Raw genomic sequence first — 13,613 nt, forward strand, 5'->3', positions numbered from 1 at the left:
GGAGAACATCCAGCTAAACATGTCACTCCTGGTCTGATTGGGAAGGGGACCAGAGAAAACTACATTTTCTAAACCATCGCTACTTTGTTTTATGTAGCAACGGAAGGTGGGGATTTCAGAAGAAGACATACAGCTCATTAAATACATGATGGATATACATGGGGCAGAATAATGGAGTAAATCCAGTCTAAAGGATGATGTATCATTACCTTTACACCTCAAAAAAACAACAACCCTGAACTTGTTACTATTGTTACTAGCTTCCAGGCTTAAAGGATCATAATCCTATGTCAATCCATTGTTCAGGGAAATTGTGTCCAGGAAACTCAATCCAATGAGTCCTTTGCCAAACCAGCATCTCTCGAAGTTACAGTCCTTTGCCTTCCCTCCCTCTGCTAACAACTGGACCACAGTTTGCAATTTAAAAAAAGAGGAAGACAGTCTTGATCTCCCCCAATCACCTGAAGCTCAGGTTTACTGTCCTGAATGAACAACAGTCAAAAGTGACAAAATCCACCTTTTGGCACTCTTGTAGCTATCTTAAAGGCTTAAAGGCTTGTGCCAGGGTACCAATTTTTGTGGTAGTGTTGTTTGAGGTTTGAAAACAGCAGAGGTGCTGCCTTTTGAGAAAATGCTTCTCAGCTATTCCGATACTCCTGACACTGAAGGGATCATTAAGGATTTTTGCTTAGGCAGCAGCTGTCCTTTACTCCTAGAGTGCTTGGAGATTTTTTTAGGTGCTTTCCCAACTTTGACAAATGTCCATCTATGATAATTAGATTTACTCAGGGCCTTTTTGATATAACGTTCCTCCACTTCCATGGCTGCTGTGTCTGTGGGGAAGCTGTTTGCTCTGTGTTGTAGTGTCCTGATGACACTATATGCTCCAGTGGATGATGGGAATCTAACCTTAAATATTAGTCAGTGTTTACTGTACACACTGACTTCATATGTCCCCCATTACTGGTGGAAATTTCACAGCCTAAGAAGGCTAGACTTTTTATTTTTCATATTCTCCCTGGTGAACTTATATATAAGTTTAAAAGGCCGGTAAGTATCCTGGGACAACATACTGTGTGTGACTGCTAAATAGAAAGCATTTAGATGTAGTGGACCAGGAATACAAACTAGGATCAGAGAGAAAACCAGGGAACAAGGGAGAACAATATTGAGGGACGACACGATAATGAAGCTTGAGTGCTTCCTTTAGCATAGGATACACTTGACCATCCTTTATGATAGGGAAAGCGAAATCTGTCCAAAAATTTAGACAGGGGGAACAAAACTGAACCCAAGGCACATGAGACAGGGACTATCAAAATAAAACAGGAAAAGCAGAGTCAGGAGAAACAAACAAACAGACACAACAGACTCTCACAGGAGACACCAGGATAAGACACAAAAGGAACCTAACTGACAAGAAACCATCAACCAGAAACACAAGTAAACTCAAAGACATAAAAAGAACTAAAACCAAGATTAAACCATATAAAACTTGAACTTTTATCTTCTTCATAATGCCAAGGAAAGAATCAAGAATACAAAGTTAAACTCAAAATGCTGACAAATGACAGCTTTGTACATTCCAGTCAATGCTAACACTAGCACATCTCTCTTGTTATTGGCAGACACCATACAAACACTACTACAGTGGACCCAACGGCACACATATTACTGCAGGTGATTTTAATAAGGCAAACTTAGAGTCTGTAGATTTTACCAGCATGTAAGATGTGTGACCAGAGGGGAAAACACTTTGGCTCAAGTTTATACAAGCATAAAACACAGAGTGTGTTATCTCCCACACAGAGGCCGGTCTGACCACTTCTCTGTGATCCTGTCCCCTGAATACATCCACAGATGTATACACAGAAGCAGCACAATTCCTCTGAGTCAATAAGGACTTGACTGTTCATACAGAAGCTGTTCTATCCATCAACTTCTGTGTGGGAAATGTAGCAGCAGAAAAATGTACCTGTGTGTTTCCCAATCAAATCATTGTGTAAGCTGTCAAACGTGTCCCCAAAGCCCACAATTCCACTTTCAGGGAAGTATATAGTGCTGCCAGAGCTGACCTGAAGAGCGGAATCAGGAAAATTGGAGCATAGAAAATCAACTCTCCCATAATAACCTTTGGTAGGGTATCCAGCGTATTGTCAACTTCAGGAGGCAGACCAACACAGTCATGGACACGAGCATCACACTTAGCAAAGGAACTTCTCATGCTTTGAGACACCTCCCATCCACTATTCTGTCTCAACCACTGACTATAAAGGTTCAGGATGTAAAGTGGATGTTAAGAGGGGTTGGCGCCAGGAAAACATCTGGACTTGACAGTATCAGATTTTTTAGGGACTGTGTTCACAGTCTTCACCAGAATTTTCAACCTCTCTCTGAGATAGGCTTTCATCCCATGCTTTAATTATTCCTGTGTTCAGAGCCTATATCAACCGGCTCTGAACACCACAAAGACAAAGAAGATTATTCTGGATTTTAAGAGATTATTTACCAGAACAGACAAGATGAGAAAAAAGACAAGAAAAATATACAAATTCCCCACTCACCCCTAGTGCTCCGATTACCACTGGGACCACTGTTACCTTCACCCTCCACATCTTCTCCAGCTCTTCTCTGAGACCTTGGTATTTCTCAAGCTTCTCGTGTTCCTTCTTCCTGATGTTGCTTTCATTCACTTTCACAATGTCTATCACGATGTCCACCTTCCTCTGCTTGTCCAACACTACTATGTCCGGTTGGTTAGCCACCACTATATTGTCCGTCTATATCTGCAAGTCCCACCGAATCGTAGCTCGGTCATTCTCCTTGGGGGCGTCTCCCATTTTGACCTCGGGACTTCCAGGTTATATTCGGCACGGATGGTCCTGGTGTGATAGACCCCAGCCCAGTGCTGGATTGTGTCTGGGGCATCTTTACACAGCCTGCACCTGGGGTCTTGCCTGGTGTGATAGACCCCAGCCTCTATGGATCTTGTGCTCAGAGCTTGTTCCTGTGCTGCCATGATTAGTGCCTCTGTGCTGTCTTTCAGTCCAGCTTTGTCCAGCCACTGGTAGAATTTCAGCCACCTCCTCTATCTGCCGGTGGTACATGCAGGGGCCTATGCTTCCATGATGGTTCCTCCTCTTTCCTGTATTTCTGCTGCCTGAGGTATTCACTAAACACGCGGTCGGTTGGGGCCATCTTCCTGATGTACTTGTGGATTTCCTTTGTCTCATCCTGGACCGTGGTACTGACACTCACCAGTCCCTGTACTCCTGCCTTACACCTAGCGTACAGCCTCAGGGTTCTGGACTTGGGGTGAAGCCCTCCATGCATGGTCAGTAGTTTCATTGTCTTGATGTCAGTGGCTTCTATCTCCTCCTTTGGCCAGCTGAGTATCCCAGCAGGGTACCTGACCAAAGGCAGGGCGTAGGTGTTGATAGCCCGGATCTTGTTCTTATTGTTTAGCTCATAGGTGTCAAACTCTGGCCCGCGGGCCAAATTTGGCCCGCAGCCTAGTTACATTTGGCCCGCGAAGCCATACCAAATTACTATTAGAGCTGGCCTACTGGTATTATACAGCTAATATATATATTGTTTAGCATTAAACTTTCCTTATTCCATATTCAGTTTTTCAGCAAAACTTGTTTGAGTCCATAAGAAAAGATTCATTCTCATATCTGGAGGAAGATTTTTTTTTCAATAAATATTAATGTTAGCCCGCGACTTTGTTCCAGTTTTGAATTTTGGCCCACTGTGTAATTGAGTCTGACACCCCTGGTTTATCTGACTTGTCAGGACTTGCTTTACCCTCTGCAGGTACTTTGTGGTTGCAGCTTTCTTAGCAACCTCTTCATGGTTCCCATTTGCCTGTGGGATCCTCAGTTACTTGTAGCTAACCTCTGTATCTGCAATGTTGCCTTCTGGTAGTTTGATCCCCTCAGTTCTGACTACCTTTTCTCTCTTTGTTATCATCTGACTACACTTCTCCAGTCTGAAAGACATTCCAATGTCATTGCTGTATATCCTGGTAGTGTGGATCAGTGAATCGATGTCTCGTTCACTCTTGGCATACAGCTTGATGTCATCCATGTACAGGAGGTGGCTGACAACTGCTCCATTCCGTAGTCGGTATCCGTAGCCAGTCTTGTTAATGATCTCACTGAGGGAATTCAGGCCTATGCAGAACAGCAGTGGGGACAGAGCATCTCCTTGGTAGATCCCGCACTTGATGGTGACTTGTGCTATGGGCTTGAACTTGGAAATTAGTGTTGTACACCACATCCCCATTGAGTTCCTGATGAAGGCTCTTAGGGTCCTGTTGATCTTGTATAGGTCTAGGCATTCCAGGATCCAGGTGTGGGGCATTGAATCATAGGCCTTCTTATAATCAATCCAGGCAGTGCCCTGTGCACTGGAGGCTGATTGGTCAGCCTAGTCTTGCAGTCTTGGCTGACTGCTCGGTCTACCAGTAGTTGGTGCTTTGCACGTCTAGTATTCTTGCTAATCCCTTTCTGTGCCCCACTCATGTATTGAGCCATGTGCCTGTTCATCTTATAATGCCTGACAGGAGCTTGTACTGAGTGGTACTGAGGCAGGTTACTGGCCGGTAGTTGGATGGGACCGGTAACTTCTTGGTGATCATCACTGTCCGGTCTTCAGTTTGCCATTCTGGGTGTGGCTGATCTATTAACAGCTTGTTCATTTGTGCTGCCAGACGCTCGTGGAGTGCAGTCAGCTTTTCAGCCAGTAGGCGTGAACCATGTCGGGGCCTGGTGCTGTCCAACTCTTCATACTGGAGACCCTTTCTTGGATATCTGCCACTGTGATTGTTACTGGACCCTGTTCAGGGAGGTCGCTGTGGTCTGCCCTCAGATCCACTAGCCACTGAGCATTGCCGTTATGGGTTGCGTTCTTCTCCCATATGCTCTTCCAGTATTGCTCCGTCTCCAGCCTTGGTGGTGCTGTTCTCAAACTGTTCCCCTGCCACTCAGCTGGTTCTGAGGAGAACAGCTGGTTTATTCTCCTGCCTTCAATCTCTCTGGTTTACCCCTTAAAGCAGCTGGCGAAGGCTGTGAGTCTTTGCTTGGCAGTTTCCACGGCCTGTGGTATGAGACGGTTTGCTGTACTTCTTAGGCACCTTCTTCATCGCACCTTTCTGCAGCTCCAATAGTTGGCTAACCTCCCTCCATGCTACCTTGATTTTGGCCTCAAGTCTCCTTCTCCATGTTCAACTTGTAGCCAAGCATCTCACTGATCACTGCTGCCGTAGTGTAGATCAGCTGGTTATGGTTACAGTAGGTATTGTCCAGAGTGCTGCATTCATATCATCTAGTAGATCTTCTGAGGGTATGTTGTCTTGGTACCCAGCTACAGAGGATCCAGGTTTCAAGCTGATCCAGGTTTCAAATGGGCATTGGAAATAACACCCAATGACCAAAAAACTAGCTTGGTTGATGAAGCAGTATATAAGCCAGCCAACCAGACATTGTGGGGGTTAAAAAGGAACACAAGACTGTAGTTTTGGTTTCAGCAACAGCAGGAAGAAAGAGCATGAGAAAACAGAGAAGTACCAGGGGCTGAATGAACAATTGGTGCAATTGTGGAACATAAAATCCAGAATGGTCCCAGTGGTAGTAGGAGTAGTAGAGTAGGAGCTGTAACCCCAGAACTGGAAGAGGGCTCCAGCACGTTCAGCCCACAACATCAGTGGTCTGCGTCAGTAGTAGGAACAGCTGAGGTACTCCATAGAACCTTCGACCTCAGGAGGACCCAAGCTTGAGGATCATACACACATACCTCTCTCCTCCCCACAACCCCCACCCCACCTGCGGGGATGAAAGATAGTGAAAAGTTTCAGCTTTAATTTTAATTAAGGGCTTTGACAATTGTCATTTGGGAAAATTCACAATAAAATTGATAAATGGGTTAAACTAAATCTGAAGCTGAATTGTCCTCCTATTAATGGACACCATGCATTAACACTGAGGTGAAATAAAGTACACTTCTTTGTATTGCAGGTCAGTACACAATATACAGTAAAGCAAACTGTAATAAAATAATTCAACTTTGTTGTTAAAATAGGTCAATGGCATTGACCTACAAGGAGCCACACATGAACAAGCAGCTGCAGCCCTAAAAGGAGCAGGACAAGTGGTCACCATCATTGCTCAGTACAGACCTGAAGGTAAGTCAGCTGAAAAAAGTTAATGCACTTTACAAGCATGTGGTGTAAATGCCTTATTAATCAGCACAAACCTACACAGGACAATGCTTAAATAGATCTTTGCGGGCCTCTAAGTAAATTGGCTATAATTGGGCCAAGTGATGACCTCCTTATGTACAGTTGTGCTCATAAGTTCACATACCCTGGCAGAATTTATGATTTCCTAACCATTTTTCAGACAATATGAATGATAACACAAAAACTTTTCTTTTCATTCATGGTTGGTGTTTGGTTGTTATACTCAAGGCTCCATTGAGGTGTCTACAAGATGTCATGAGGTACAAGCCGGAGGTCGTCTATGTCCCTGGCAAAACATTTGTCATTCAAGATTCAAGATTCAAAGTGTTTGTTGTCATGTGTACAGAAGAAATAGCATTTCAATAAACACTTTGAATCTTGAATCTCGAATGACATCGCCAATACGTTGTCGCGTAGCCCACAGGCTTGGGCAGATTGCTACGTAGCCACTGTGATACAGGGCATTCCAGCATCTCCAAGCTGAATGTAGAGCATTAAAGAGACACTGCAACTGATGGCGACTTACAGACTGCCATCACCTACATACGCAGGGGATGGCCTGTATACGGAAGTAGTGTGCCACCGAACATCAAAGTGTACATGAAGGTGAAGAATGAGCTATCAGAGGCCAAAGGCCCGGTTATACGAGACTGCCGAACATCGAGGTGGACGACGCTGTTCACCTACCTGCTGCATCGGGTCTTCTCTCATCTGGAAAGAACCAGTTGCATTGTGAGAGTCATGTTTTTTTTTTATTTCTCCAGTGCCTTCAACACAATCCAGACCTCAGTGCTAAGTGGAAAGCTGCAGGGAAAGGGAGTGGACCATCACTGTCCTCGTGGATTGTTGACTACCTCACCAGTAGATCCCAGTATGTGACTGCGGGACTGTGCGTCTGAGGTGGTAGTCTGTAGCACGGGGCCCCACAAGGAACAGTACTTGCTCCTTCCCTCTTCACCCTGTACACTGCAGACTTCAGTTATAACACGGACACTTGCCATCTCCAGAAGTTCTCAGACGACACCGCCATTGTGGGCGGTGTGAATTAGGGAGTAGACCTAACTCAGCAAACTGGTCAGGAGGGCCAGCTCTGTCCTGGACCATCCGCTGAAGTCCATCGAGCAGGTTGGGGAGGATGTTGTCTAAGCTAACATCCATCATGGACATCACCTCCCACCCCCTGAATGAGACTGTACGAGCACTGAGCAGCTCGTTCAGCAGTGGACTTTTACACCCACAGTGTAGGAAGGAGCGCTACCGCAGGTCATTCTTACAGCAGCCGTCAGACTCTATAACACAGTTTAACATCCTTTGGTCATCTTACTCACCAGCTTGTTTGTTCACTGTACATTTTATACATATCTCTGTACAATCTTTCTATACATATTTCTGTACATCGTTACCTGTATATACGAACTTCAGTTGCTTAAGTATATAGGACCACTTTGTGTCTCCCTTTTATATTTTATATTCCCCTTGCTATAAGACCTGTGTAACACCCACATTTTTCATCCGGAGATAATAAAGGTTTATTCTATTCTATTCTATTCTATTCTATTCTATTCTATTCTATTCTATTCTATATACTGGGTTATGTTAGTTAGTGTTAGTGCCCATGTTGCCCATCTGATGTTTCTGCGGCAGGGCTGCCTAGTGCCAGTTTTATTCCTAGCTGTCGTACCCGTTGTTGTGCTGTTATAACTGATGCTGATCACATGTTCAATAAAGCAAACAACTGTATTTACTCTTTTTAGATAATAATCACAAAACAAACTACCCCACCTACATACCCAGTTCTTACTACCCTGTATTGCCCCTTTTAACATCAATGACAGCTTGAAGTATTTCGTCGTAGTTGTGGATGAGGCTCTATACTTTCTCAGATGGTAAATCTGCCCATTCTTCCTGGCAAAAAGCCTCCAGTTCCTGTATTTCTTGGGCTGTCTTGCATGAACTGCAAGTTTGAGGTCTCCTCAGAGTGGCTCAATGATATTGAGGTCAGGAGACTGTCATGTCACTTTATTCTGCTGTAGCCAATGACAGGCCGACTTGGCCTTCTGTTTTGCATCATTGTCATGTTGAAATGTCCAAGTACGTCACATTTGCAGCTTCCAGGCTGATGAATGCAAAATTTACTCAATTTAAAAAAAAATCCTTTTTTGATAGCTTACTGCATTCTTATTGCCATCAATTCTGATGAAATATCCTGTGCCTTTGTAGCTCACACATCCCAAAACATCAGCTATCCATCACCATGTTTCACATCAGGAATGGTGGCCCTTTCACCGTTCGCCTTGTTGACTCCTCTCCAAGTGGCAAACGTTCAGTTTAAGTCTCATCACTCTAAATGACTTTGTGCCAGAAGGTTTGAGGCTTGTCTCTGTGCTGTTTGGCATATTGTAAGTGGAATACTTTGCGGCATTTGTGTAGTAATGGCTTTCCTCTGGCAACTCGACTATGCAGCCCATCTTTCTTCAAGTCCCTCCTTATTGTGCATCTTGAAACAGCCACACCACATTTTCAGAGAGTCCTGTGTGAAGCCTGAAGTTATTTGTACATTTTTCCTTGCATCCCCAACAGTTTTTCTGGCACTTGTGGCTGAAATTTTAGTTGGTCTCCTTGACTGTGGTTTGGTTTCGACAGAACCCCCAATTTTCCACTTAGTAGTAGTATTTATTTATTGTCATTGTCAAGAACAATGAAATTGCGTTTGGGGCTTCCATACAACCCAAAAAAAAGAAGAAAATAATAAATACCCCTTAAAACCCAAGTGTACATATTTAACCCAGTGTGACTCCAATGCAATAAGACAATCCTTAGCAATAATGTTCGTAGAAATTCAGACAAAGACCTGAGAAACATGACAAAATACAACAATGCAACCCATTCAATATTATTGTACTGTGAGATATGATATCAGATATGATAGTTATCTATTTAAGAAAGAGGGGGGGGCAGGAGGGGGAAGAGAATAAAGATATGATGCACCAATGCAGACCAGTTCATTGCTATTAAGAAGTTGGATATGGTTATTGTCCGTGAGAGGGGGGCAGAGAGTTCAGGAGCCTCACAGCCTGTGGATACAGGCTGTTGGCCAGTCTGGATGTTCTGGCCTGTATAGACCTGTACCTTCTCCCTGAGGGCAGCAGATGGAAAAGGTGGCGCGCAGGGTGATGTTGGTCCCGCAGGATACTGTGCACCCTCCTCAGACAGCGAGTGGGGAAGATATTACTGATCTCTGGCAGACTTGTTCCAATAATTCTGCCAGCTTCTTTCACCACCCGCTGGAGTGCTTGCTGATCGGCCTTGGTGCAGCTGGGGAACCACACTAGAAATCCATACGTCAGAACGCTGCTGATGGCACAGTTGTAGAAGTTCAACATCAGAGATCTGGGAATGTGTGCGCTCCGCAGTCTCCTCAGGTAGTAGAGGCGCTGTTGGGCCTTCCGTGCAACTGAGGTGATATGGTTGCCCCAGGACAGGTCCTCGGTCACAGTTACCCCCAAGAATTTAAAACTGCTCACCCTCTCCACCGCCTCACTGCCAATGAAGAGAGGCAGATGGTTGTTATGACCCCTCTTCCGGAAATCTACAATGATCTCCTTGGTCTTTTTGGTGTTTAAGACCAAGTTATTGTCGTGGCACCATGACTCTAGTTGTTGCACCTCTGTCCTATAGTTTGTCTCATCATTGTTGGATATAAGTCCGAGCACTGTAGTGTCATCTGCAAACTTAACAATGAGATTGGACGCGCAGGAGGAAATACAGTCATGGGTGAAGAGAGTGTATAGCAGAGGGCTCAGAACACACCCCTGAGGGGCACCGGTGTTGACCACAAGGGTGGAGGAGGTGTTCTTACCCACTCTGACACTCTGTCTACGGTTAGTGAGGAAGTCCACAATCCAGTTGCACAGAGAGGAGTTAAGTCCCAGTTGGTGGAGTTTGGGACGGAGTTTGTATGGCCGGATGGTATTAAAAGCCGAGCTGTAGTCTACAAAGAGGAGCCGTGCATAGGTGTTCCTGTGTTCCAAGTGCTTCAGTAATGTGTGCAGCACTGTGGCGATCGCATCCTCGGTTGACCGGTTCTCCCTGTATGCAAACTGGTGCGAGTCCAGGGATGGTGGAAAAGCAGCTCTGATGTGTTTAATGACCAGTCTCTCCAGGCATTTGGCGGGAATGGGGGTGAGTGCCACAGGTCTGAAATCGTTCAGACATGTGACATTTGACTGTTTTGGGATGGGAACGATGGTTGCTGCTTTGAAACAGGATGGTACCAGTGAACAGGACAACGAGGTGTTATATATAGAGGTGAAGACGTCCGCCAGTTCCGCAGCACAGTCTTTTAGCACCCGGCCCAGCACTCCATCTGGCCCGGCCGCCTTCCTGGTGTTAATGCTCCGGAACACACGCCTCAGCTCATGAGTGCTCAGGACTGGAGCAGGATCGGTTGAGGGGAGAGGGGACAGGACAGGGTCGGTGTTCTCCCTATCAAAACGGGCATAAAAGAGATTTAGATCCTCAGCCAGAGTAGAACTGTCGGCTGAGGGTGATGGTGTTCTTCTTTTGTAGTCCGTGATAGCCCTGATGCCCTCCCAGACCTGCCTTGGGTTTGTGTTGTTCTCAAACCTGGCCTCGATACGCCTCCTGTGCTGCTGCTTGGCAGTCTTGATGCCTCTTCTCAGGTTGGCCCTGGCAGCACTGTATGCCTCCTGGTCCCCGGATTTGAAAGCGTTGTTCCTTGTTCGAATAAGTTGTTGAACTCCGTGTGTCATCCAGGGTGGATTATTAGGGAACACACTGAGTCGTTTCCAAGTTGTTACATTGTCCACACAGAAACAGATGTAGTCCAAGACAGTGGAGGTGTAACTGTCCACGATTGTCAGAAAGATGCATGGGTCTGTCAGGAGCCCAGAAAGTCACTGACCTTTTATACACACCCACTGATTACAAGCAAACACATCACAGGTGACGATGGTGACATTTCATAGCCTTTCTAACCTTTTTTTGTCGTGTGCAAGCCACCAGGGTATGTAAACTTTTGATCTGGGTCATTTGGGTAGTTTGTGTTGTGTTTAAAAAAAAAAGAGTAACCACAGTTTGACAATAAATGGCGTCAGCCAACAACGAGTGAAAGAAAAGGTTTTGTGTTATCATCCATACTGTCTGAAAGTTCTGCCAGGATATGTAAACTTATGAGACACCTACGGAATTAGCACCTATGCACTTACATTCAATGTAAGAATCTCACAGAAGTCGTTTCACTCTTGAACACTTTGTCAGACAAAGATTAGTTCATTGTAGTGTAAAAATGTTTCTTTATTGCAATATCTGCATTGGAAACACCCCATACACAAGCAAATGAAACACAGTCAGAATGAATATATGTGTGGACAAGATGTTTGCAAACCAATTTACAGCATTTCAAGAAAATATATTATTGTGAAGTTTATTCACCGAGGCAGCATATACGTTGAATACGTCCACAGTGTTTCACAAATAAAGAAAAAGAGAACCAAAGTATTTTTAGTTCCCATTTAATGTGAAAATTCTCACTGAGCGACCCCTTAAAAACACTTAAGTCTATCTCTCATTAATGAGATTTAAGTTTAGTTTTTGTGTCATTTTTAATCTTATCTTCTATCAGAATTCCTCTCTAGGAGCTACGTGGACTCAGTGAAGTGTTGATCAGCTGATCAGAAATCTAAAACAATTTGCTTCCCCAAACAGGTTATTGGAAGGATTTTTATTGAGAGTACTGCACAGGTGATTGGGGGTGGACGTGGGCGATATAGCCTCAAAATGATATCAAAATATCATTTAAAGATAATAATCATATTTATGACAATACAGAATCAGTGTGTGTAATTAGTAAACAGAAAGTACTTAAACAAGAAATGCTTGTATAGTGCTTGTATTTCATACCTTGGGATCTTGTATCTTGGGTAGAGCGTGAACCACTTGCTTTTCCAACGTGTAACTGCATCAGCAGTTTCCATCCACCATTTGCTCTTTCTGCCGTGTGGATTGCAACTAGCAAGTGCAGCTGGTAATGCTTGGGTCATTTGATCACATTTGAGTCCATCACCAGCTACTAGCTTCTGCTCCTTCACAGCCTGATTGTGTTTTTGCCTCAGGTGGTGGGTGAAACAAGTTTGTGGTTTCCCACATTAGGAGGAACAATTTTATTGCATATTTTGCAAAGTGCTGTGTTTTGTTGAAGGTTGTTGAAGTACTTAGGTAATAAATTCTCATTTAACAAGCATTCTGCTTCTTTAAACTGATTTTTTGCTAAATTTCAAGCCACTGATTTAATCATCATGTTTTCTCCACTCCACCAGGTTTATGACCTGAAAAACATTCCTGATCTCCATCCAATTAAAATCTACAACTGGGCGCTTTTTAGACAGTCGCTTTGATGTTTTATTTAAAACATCTTAGAGCTATTAGCCAAAACGCTTGGTATAACCTAGCACAGTGAACTGTGTGTCCTTAAAAAAACTGAGGAATGTGGAAGCAGTAGGTCTAAAAAATAATCTACAGCAGATAAACAGTATCTGAAAGTCATGTTCTTAAGAAACAGGAGGAAAAAGCAAAACCTGACACAGGACCTGAAAGACATGTCTGCTCCTTCAGTGGATCTATCTGCTGTTCATCAGTCTCATCAGAAATGTCTTATTTTGTCTTCGTTTCTGCTAAGGCTGACAAGAAGTCACCAAGTGAAACAAACATGTGTATAAAGTTTAAGTTGTCATCAGTATATACAGAGGAGGTAAGGAGGGAGGTACAGCAGTGAGTGTATACAGCCATCAGTGAAACACAGTAAAGGCTCCATCATGGTCATACCACCCTGATTAGCTTCCAAGATCTTGTCCGATCTTGGAAGCTAATCAGGGTTGGGCCTAGGTACTTGGGTGGGACGCTGCCTCCCCATTGGTGTGTTAAAGCCAGTGTGTCCACCTATCATTGTCCAGTATTTTTCCTATGGCCTTGTGCTGTATGGCTGTGGCAGTTTCTTTCAACCCTCTATTCTATAATACATATTTGTGTAGTAAAATATAAACGTGTAAATTATGAGGTAATTGTGAATATAAATAATGAGTTATACAAGATAAAAAATAAATTCTAACAAGCATCACTTCTTGTTCATGTTACAATGCACAGTATAGTGTGTGTGTGTGTGTGTGTGTGTGTGTGTGTGTGTGTGTGTGTGTGTGTGTGTGTGTGTGTGTGTGTGTGTGTGTGTGTGTTTCATAGTGTAATCTCTATGTGCTTTATCCAAAGCACACACTCTGTTGATTTACCTCATTGTTCTCACAGTGTTCATTCACTGTGTGTAGCTGCAACACTTTAAACATAATAGGCTTGATGTTCT

General features: G+C 44.0%; 1 protein-coding gene across 4 annotated transcripts in view; it reads left to right on the forward strand.

Moving 5' to 3' along the window:
• The window catches only part of dlg2 (discs, large homolog 2 (Drosophila)), a gene marked incomplete in the record, with an annotated part of 191,521 nt that overhangs the window by 163,363 nt on the left and 14,545 nt on the right, over positions 1 to 13,613 (forward strand). For all 4 annotated transcript variants that reach the window (XM_042218875.1, XM_042218876.1, XM_042218877.1 and 1 more), the window contains 1 exon segment: positions 6,082 to 6,184. In XM_042218875.1, coding sequence (XP_042074809.1) covers positions 6,082 to 6,184 — 103 coding nt within the window.

This window comes from Haplochromis burtoni, unplaced genomic scaffold, assembly GCF_018398535.1.
Source record: "Haplochromis burtoni strain Fernald_Lab_line unplaced genomic scaffold, NCSU_Asbu1 Contig_24, whole genome shotgun sequence".
NCBI lineage: Eukaryota > Metazoa > Chordata > Actinopteri > Cichliformes > Cichlidae > Haplochromis > Haplochromis burtoni.